The sequence below is a fragment of the Microtus ochrogaster genome, unplaced genomic scaffold (genome assembly GCF_000317375.1).
Source record: "Microtus ochrogaster isolate Prairie Vole_2 unplaced genomic scaffold, MicOch1.0 UNK48, whole genome shotgun sequence".
Classification (NCBI taxonomy): domain Eukaryota; kingdom Metazoa; phylum Chordata; class Mammalia; order Rodentia; family Cricetidae; genus Microtus; species Microtus ochrogaster.
This window is the reverse complement of record NW_004949146.1, coordinates 1,742,088-1,744,548: the sequence shown is the minus strand read 5'-3', so window position 1 is coordinate 1,744,548 and position 2,461 is coordinate 1,742,088. Positions and strand designations below refer to the sequence as shown.

The following is a 2,461-nucleotide window of genomic DNA, read 5'->3' as shown; positions in this document are numbered from 1 at the left end:
AAAGCAAGATTTCATTTGATAATGATACAATCTGGTTTACAGAGCTAGTTCCAGGACAGGCTCCAAAGCCACAGAGAAACCCTGTTCTCAAAAAAAAAAAAAAAAAAAAATCAAATCTCGAGCTAACAGTTACTCACAGTTCAAATTTGGTGATTTAAACATGAATTTCCAAATTGGAATAAATGCTTATGTGTTTAAAACCAAAAGTTCCGAGATAGAGAAGTATTCAGGATTCCAATGTGCAGACAGGTGGGCAATAGGGCTGGTCACTAGCCTGACCGCTGGTGGAGCCCTGGCCTCAAGGAAGTGACATTTACAGATGATTAGCCACCATCTGTGTAAAGAGCTACATGGACATGTTTCACAAAGTTCCTTATAGTTCTGTCTTATGCTCAGTCCCATAGTTTCTATCCTGGGTCCTTGACAGACTGCTTTTTGTCCAGCTGGCTTCTTATCAAAGTGTACCACCCAGAGACTGAGGGTCTAACAGAACACTGGCCTACAATGTGAGGCCCACATGAGACACTGGGTTTGAGACCAGTATTTAAAAAAAAAAAAATCACTATTAATTAAAAAGCAATCAAGTAAAACCCTGATTCTGTCTTCCTTAGCTTCAGTAATTTTGAATCTTTTAGGTTCAATGCAGAACTCACTTAGAACTCAAGTTTTTGTCCTTCTGATTTTCTATGTCAGTTTTTTAAAACATATGGAAGCATGACTCTCAGGATTCTCCTGGCTCAGCCTCTTGAGTATCAGGATTACAAGTGTGTACCACCACACTGATTCTACATTTCTTTTTTCTTAAATTTTATTTATTTATATTTTATATCTGAGTGTTCTGCATACCAGAAAAGGTCATCAGATCCTATTATAGATGGTTGTGAACCACCATGTGGGTGCTGGGAATTGAACTCAGGAACTCTAGAAGAGCAGTCAATGCTCTTAACCCCTGAGCCCTCTCTCTAGCCCCAATCCTACATTTCTGATCATAATTAGAGAAAACTTTAAAAATTCAAGTACATTTAAAAGTCCCCTATTCGACCCTGACAGTTGACTTACTTAATGAGGTTTTGGAAAGCATAGCCATCTGTCCACTGTTCAGTAAAAGAGGCTCCATGCCGGACAGTAGTAAAGTGGCCCAATCGCAAGCGGTCCTGCATGCTCTTATCTCTGCACGCCATCTTCTCTTGTTTTGACTGAGGGTAAAAGGGCCAAAACAAATAACACTTTAATTGGCAATTTTTACAAACTGAAAATGAAAGGACTATCAAGGAAAACACTGTTGATAAATCATTTACCATTTCAAAAGGGAACGAGGGGGGTGAGGAAGAAGGGAGTGGAGGAGACATCCAACACCTAAAATAAACTCGACAGGGACAAGTTGTCACCCTCCCAGTCAAAGCAATAAATAGCCAGAAAGCATGTCCATATTATAACCTGGGAAGTCTTGGTCTGGTGTTGTACATGCAAGGAAACACCTCTAGCTATCAAGTTATTAGAACTTTATTTCTCAGAAATCCTCTATTTCAATATTTTCATCTCAGTTAAGGTGTTACACAATGACACACTTTAAATCTTAGACTTCAGGCCACATTATCACTAACCTTTTCTATAAGAAGCTTCTTGCTCATGGTGACACATCTGTTTAATCGTTCCTTATATTTCTCTAGCATCTTCTGCTGTTCATCTATCTGCCTTCTCAAATCACAGTTGGCCTTTGATAGAAAAATATATTTTAATTAGTTTTAAGCAAGGTAGATTAGTAAAAAGTACTTTCTAGGAAGAGAAAAAAATCATTACTATCTACAGTAAGCATGTCTCTATAAAGGCAGTAATTCAACCCTTTAACCATTCTTTGTGTTACCATGTGAGTGCTGTTTATGTTAAAGCTCTTCTGTTTTTCAACTTAGAAGTTGTTCTGGCAGTGCTATGGAGCCACTCCGAGCCCCTGAGTAAGTCAGCTAACCATGAGCTCAACAAGGAGCCATGTCCTCAGCTTATTTCTAAAGAGAAAAAGAACATGAACTCTCGTGGATGATTGTCCCCAGGGAAGCCAGGACACCCATGCCTACAAGAGATAAAAATAAGATCCCGCTTCAAGAATATGAGAGTCTAAGTTAATTTAGCTGTGGTCAGAAGTCTACAGGATGGGTTAGATACTTTGAAAATTTCAAGGCTCCTAAAATAACACAGAAGGGAAGAACCACTAACCCAAGGTCAAATCTGTCTTTGTAAATCCTGAATTTATCCCTTAGTTGTTTAAAAACAAAACAAACAAAAGAAAAATAAAACAAAAAACCTCTATTCTTGCCAAATAATATCACTTTCTTTTTTTTTTTGGTTTTTCGAGACAGGGTTTCTCTGTCGCTTTGGAGCCTGTCCTGGAACTAGCTCTGTAGACCAGGCTGGTCTCGAACTCACAGAGATCCGCCTGCCTCTGCCTCCCGAGTGCTGGGATTAA

General features: G+C 39.0%; 1 protein-coding gene across 6 annotated transcripts in view; it reads right to left on the bottom strand.

Moving 5' to 3' along the window:
- The window catches only part of Tlk2 (tousled like kinase 2), a 102,537-nt gene that overhangs the window by 39,025 nt on the left and 61,051 nt on the right, over positions 1–2,461 (bottom strand). For all 6 annotated transcript variants that reach the window (XM_013354572.2, XM_005369413.1, XM_026777182.1 and 3 more), the window contains 2 exons: positions 1,605–1,715; positions 1,060–1,196 (listed from right to left, as the gene is read on the bottom strand). In XM_013354572.2, the coding sequence (XP_013210026.1) occupies positions 1,060–1,196; positions 1,605–1,715 (248 nt within the window). The remainder of the gene's footprint in view (positions 1–1,059; positions 1,197–1,604; positions 1,716–2,461) is intronic.